At 35.2% G+C, this 6,471-nt stretch overlaps 1 protein-coding gene across 1 annotated transcript in view; it reads left to right on the forward strand.

Moving 5' to 3' along the window:
- The first annotated feature begins 4,783 nt into the window (after positions 1-4,783).
- The window catches only part of LOC107739909 (olfactory receptor 146-like), a 2,653-nt gene continuing 965 nt past the window's right edge, over positions 4,784-6,471 (forward strand). The window contains exons 1-2 of the mRNA XM_016552152.1: positions 4,784-5,131; positions 5,261-5,692. Coding sequence (XP_016407638.1) covers positions 4,784-5,131; positions 5,261-5,692 — 780 coding nt within the window. The remainder of the gene's footprint in view (positions 5,132-5,260; positions 5,693-6,471) is intronic.

Below are 6,471 nucleotides of genomic sequence, written 5' to 3' on the forward strand. Positions count from 1 at the left end.
CGAGATCGCTGAAGAGGAAACTATCTACCGAGTCAATTCTCTTCTGGACTCCCGGTGTCGAGGCGGCCACCTGGAATATCTCGTGGACTGGGAGGGATTCGGCCCCGAGGAGAGATCATGGGTGCGTAGAGACGATGTTCTAGATCCCTTACTCCTCAGACTTCCATGATCGTCCCGCTCTCCGGGGCTGCGGCCGTCCTCAACATCGGCAGCGGGCGTCGGGAGTCGCCCGTGGCCCTGTTTACCTTTATCTCTCCGTTTTGGTCTCCTTCTGTACTGTGACAGTAACATAGTTGCCTAGACAACAGATACAACAAAACAATAACAGACATATCATAACACAGATTCTTTTAATTGATTAACGTTCAAAACTCAGCTATTATCAATTAAAATAATGTATTTATAATAATAACAAAAATAAATTAAGTTAAAACTCAGCCATCTTGCAGCTCAGAACTTGATTCGAAATTGTGTGCGATACCTCGAGTTGTCCTAGAGAAGTTGCACTTCTCATCCAGTGTGTGACCCTTTTTACCCTAACTGACCAAGTAAAAAATCAGGGCCTCTCCTTCAGAGAAGCTTACTATGTCAATAGTGTTGCACTATGATTGTTGATAGTACAGATTTTTAGTCCTCCTGGGACAACTTCTGTTATTTACTGTAAATGTCCAAACATTTTTTCAGAATATAAGTTTGAGAATATTCAGGTGGACAATCGGGATTTTGTGAATGGAACAGGAGCATTGTTGACATGGTGGTCCAGAACAACATCACCAGCCACAAAGGAAGAGGCCTGTGGAGATGAAACTTACCAAGCATGGATTCAATGTGTGATTTTTTTTATTTTTATTATAATTTTTTTTTGTGGGCAGAGTGGGCCAAAACTCTGTAGAAGGCTGATCTTAAGTTATCAGAAGCATTGCTTTGAAGATTTTGTTGCTAAACGTGGCACAATCAGATTTTAATTACCTTTATTTTATAGTTTTATAGTATATGATTTTATAGTTTTATTTGTTTGGGTGATAGATGTTGGATAAATGTGTATTTTCATTTGTGTATTTGTGCATCTATAGCTGAATATGTTTATAATCGACAGAGAAAACACCTATAGTTCTGATGTTAATATATTTACTTTTAATAAATGCATTATTATAAAAAAAATGCAGTGCTTCATTTTGCAGTAAAGTTGAACTGTTTGGTCAAGATATGCCTGTGTTTAGATGGCTGTGTTAATTGTTTTGAGAGCAATTACATTACTTAAAAGAAAAATGTCAAATCAATTGAGAAAAACTGTAACAGCTTGTGCCAGCACAAACCCATTTTCGGTGAAAAAAACCAGGACATGGAGCACATGGGGAACAAAACACAAGAGACAGAAACAGAGTCTGACAAATATTAAGAGGATTTAGCATTTCAAATTAATGCAGACCTGTTACATTCTTCTTATTATTAGGCCTATTATTACTAGGTTACTTTTATTATTAAATTATCTATTATTATTAAATTACATTAAATTATTGCCCCGCAGTAATTTCATAGCACATTCAAAGCATTACGCGCTGTAAGGATAATTAAAGTTTAGGCTATTAGCTTCCTCATTGAAAATGTTTTTAAAAAGTTTTTTTTTTAAACAGGTCTATTAATTTATACAATGTATTATAGACCTATAATTAAAATTATTAATAATGCAGTCATCAATAAAAATTAAGAGCAGCTTTATTTCATGCACCGATTTTCAAAAACAACCTCTTTAATGAGAAATACGTTTCTTATGTTTTTCACTATACGGGACACAAGAGAAATATTAAGGAATAATTTAAGACAGTTATATACCGTTATCAGCATATGTTGAAGTAGTTTCGTCTCTCGTTGTCTCAGAGAATGTGCCGTTCATGCAGCGTTAGAAAGCTCCGTCAGTTTTTTTACTTTCACTTTCTCTATTGACTGACGTTCACCGGCATAACTCTTGCGCACAGTTTGCGCGTTGCTTGCTTGTGTTGCTTTACCCCTCCCCCATATTAGGTACTTTTTTTTAGGTTTTTTAATGTTGATTTTTTTAATGTTAATGAAAGTGACACTAAAAAACAGGAACATTATTAGGAAATCCTTGGGGTGCTGTGCCGGGGCTAAGCAAGTTTCTGATGGGGCTATAGCCCCGTCAAGCCCTGCCCTAGCGTCGCCACTGCCCTGAAGATATAAATGTAAATGTGCCAATGTTTGATTACACTGGCTGTTCTATGTATCGTGGCAGTTCGAATATGAAATATATTCATTTGAAATAATGTTCAAATATGAACCATTAACTGTTTGTCACAACACACACACGAGGAATACAGGAACTAAGGAGCGAGGAGACGAGGAATATACGTAAACAGTCTTTAATCCATGGGAAACAGGGTACATCAACACTGGAGACGTATGGAAGAGAAGAAAAGGGAAAACAAAAGATGACTAAAAACGGAAATAAAAACACGGGAGAAGGGGTGCCGCTTACTGGGCCTCATTTACGAAACGAACGTACGACAGAAAATTGGGCGTACGGTCGTTTCAACGCAAAACGTGGAATTTATCAATATGGACGTGAGCGGTGGCTACGATCAAATCTCACGTCTGGTGTCAGCTCGTGTACGCAAGTTTTTGAGTTACCTGAACTTGCGCAGAGCATAGTAAATACGGTGGAGAATTGTAGATTGACAGCATTTTGTTCATTTTTATATTCCTGACCGTCAAACGAAGCTCATTAGTCGATCGTTAACCAGTAAGATTAGAATGTCTTTTTTGTTGTTGTTTTGTACAGGGCTTTAGCTTTATATGCGCGAATAGCAGCATAAGCGACCATGAGGATTCAATCATCACATCATGCACCTGCAGCGCTTCTGTGAAAGGAGAAAAACAGAAATTAAGTTTATAAAAGGAATAAAATCAATAGGATCACACAAAATATATAATAGGCTAATTAAAAGATTAACAAAAGGGGGAAAAAATACTGTGCTACAAGTATAGGCTAAGCTCATTTTTGTGACACTCTTAATGCATTTAATTTATTTTCTTTATATCTTTATTTGATTTAATCCATCTGATCCCACAGGCGCCTCACGCACACACAAACAACATTAGTTCTAGCGTTGCCTGACATTTCAACCATTCATCATCAAACTAAAATGCAGTCAACCAAACATAAAAGTAACACTGTTTATTTTAAAAGATCCGCTGTAAAATCAGCGTGCAGCGCCCAAACAATAAACATTTGGCATACGAATGTTTCATGAATCACACGTGAACTCTGTCGTAAGTTGATTTGTGCGCACAGATCTGCACTCGTTTCTACGTTAGCTTGATAAATGAGGTCCACTGTCTTGGTCGGGTCTTCTGTCACGACACACACACAAGGAATACTGGAACTAAGGAGCGAGGAGACGAGGAATATACGTAAACAGTCTTTAATCCATGGGACACAGGGTACATCAACACTGGAGACAGTAGGAAACACATCCACGTAACGAGTAGACCTGACAAACGGACAACAGAACAGGAAGAAACTAATTACAAGGGATAATTACAAACACAGGTGAACGCAATAAACAATTAACTAAACAAGGACAGGAAAATGACCAAATATGGAAACACATGAAGGCACACGAGGAGCAAAACACGGACCAGAGTCTGACACTGTTAAATGTATTTTGTGCACACTGGAAAACTTAATGATTTTGTGCCACAGGTATATATGTTTTACTAATATGTAATTGAATATGAGAAATGTCATTTACATCTCATCCAGCAGTTCTTTAACTTCAGATATTTAACTTCAGATCTTCAATATCTTAATGCAAGACATTTCAAATGAATATATTTAATTTTCAAACTGCCACAATACATACAACAGCCAGTGTAATCAAACATTGGCACATTCACATTCATCTCTTCAGGGGGAAACATAATGCACATTTAAGGCCTCTCCCTGGATATTTCACTTTGAAAGTGCAGTAAAATATGCAAGAAACAACGAAATGTCATTTTGCAGAAATGCCGTAGTAGGGATGGAAACTTGTCAGCTTTCGGCAAAAAATTCTGTTTTGAATCCAAAATAGTTCATCTGTGTGATGTGTAGATCCAAGTTTTTGAAAATGGGGGATGTTTTTTTTTTTTAGTTCAGTAAAAACCAAAACCATGGAGTCTACCAGTCTACAAATCAACACAATCGAGAGTCTTGCTGCTCTTGGCAACAAATGCTATGAATCAGTTTTCCCTATTGGGTTAATGAAAAGAAGACTCATATAAACCCCACATTAAAAGATAAGGGCCATAAAATGTTTATACAGACAACTGTGTGACTAAATCATTGTAAGGAGGATCTTAAGGAGACTGAGGCAAGATGCAGTATTTACATTTAAATGTTAACATTAATGTTTATAGACTGCTATCAACTGATATTTCTTTACATAAGGCAACATTTTGTTTGTGCATCTATAAATCAGGTACCTTGTGAACATATGTAGTTAACGTTTTTCTTTATTGCTTTTGTTTTGTTTTTTATTACTGTCAAGTTTTTACTTTTTTGAGTATTGTTGTCAGGTTATGTACTGTAGTAACAGCAAGCAATGTATATTGTAAAACATGCTCTACATATGAAGTTGTACATGTTAAAATCAGGCACAATACAATGGAAGGGCTTTATTTTGAAAAATGCAATATATTAAATTAAACAATTCAAGTAAATATATTATTAATCAATGTGATATCTGTTTGTTACTGTGTTTGCAGTTCTTGTGTACAACAAGCAATGGACAACCTCACATTTAGACACAGCATTCTCCTTGTGGAGGGACTCAAAGTTACACATCAGTCCTCCTACCCTGTTTTTATTGTGCTTTTCTTAGCTTATATTTTTACAATTGTATCAAACATTACACTTATATTTATGATTTCAACAGAGAAGAATCTGCATGACCCTATGCATTTTCTGTTCTGTAACTTGCCAATAAATGATGTAATAGGAACCACTGTCATTTTGCCACGCTTAATGCAAGATATTTTGAGAGAAGCCTCAGAGCGTTATATTACATATATGGAATGTGTTATTCAAGCTTATTTTGTGCATGTATTTACAGCGGCATGTCACTATGTGTTAATGATCATGGCCTTTGACAGATATGTGGCTATATGCAATCCACTGAGATATTCTGCTATAATGACCAATAAAATGGTTATTAAACTATCAGCATCAGCCTGGGGGCTGGCAGTACTTGTGGTGACAATTATGATAGGTCTGACTCTTCGTCTGTCTCACTGCAGATCAACAATTGAAAACCCTTTCTGTGATAATGCCTCACTTTTTAAACTGTCCTGTGAAAATGTAGCTATTAACAACGCATTTGGAGTTATTTATTCCGTAATTGTAGCCTGTCTGTCAGCAGTGTCTATATTTATAACATATGTCAATATTGCTGTTCTGTGTATAAGGAGCAAAAACAAAGCACTCAACAGCAAAGCCATAAAAACCTGTAGCACCCATTTAGCTGTTTATTTAATCATGTTTATTTCTGGAGCCATTTTTATTTTTCTTCATCGTTTCCCTGAATACTCTGAAAGTAGAAAACTAGGTAGTATAATGTTTCACATTATTCCACCAGGATTAAATCCCTTAGTATACGGTTTACAAACCAAAGAGATAAGACATAAGATTGTTAAAGTTTGGAATAGAAAAATAGGGAATTCTTGAATTTATTATTGAATTTTATAACATCAATTTGACTGAAAAGTCTATATTATACAGTAATGTATTATGTATTGTATGTGTTATTTTCTTCAGTGATAGAAAATGTATTGTCAATAAAACATGTTTTTAATTATTTAATTATTATTAATAATTTAATTATTTTTTTAATTATGTGCATTAATCTTACACTTGATTTTAACTGGAAATATATGTAGCCAGGAAATTAAGTTTTTCTCTTTCTTTTTCCGCTTAAAGACAAATATGAGCATACTGACACTGGAACATTATTTGGACAGTACTTATGTGAAAGTGATTTAACAGCGTGAACTCAACAGATAAACGTTTAAATTTGACTTTAAAATATTTTATACCGAATATATACAACAGTTATTTTATGGAAAAACTACATCCCTATATGTTTGTTCCTATTCCTCCATACATAATATCTTGAATTATTGTATATTGTAGGGGTTTCTAGCATGTACAGTCTTCAAATCCCTCTGCAGACACATTTGATCTAAACATGATCGGACCATGAACTTCGATTACCAGACTACTTTATGGAGGACTGCTGTTTACATTAGGTGTTAGCTTCCTCTAAATTTATGCTCTACTAATTTGTACTTAACTCTCTTCTTTGGTGCAACAAATGTGGACGTGTAGTAGGTTTTTCCAATGGCATTTCTGTTTAAGCTGCACAAACTATTACAAAATGCAAATTCCAAACTCAAAAAAAAAAAAAAAAAAAAAAA

Source organism: Sinocyclocheilus rhinocerous, unplaced genomic scaffold (genome assembly GCF_001515625.1).
Source record: "Sinocyclocheilus rhinocerous isolate Xijiao unplaced genomic scaffold, SAMN03320098_v1.1 scaffold2210, whole genome shotgun sequence".
NCBI lineage: Eukaryota > Metazoa > Chordata > Actinopteri > Cypriniformes > Cyprinidae > Sinocyclocheilus > Sinocyclocheilus rhinocerous.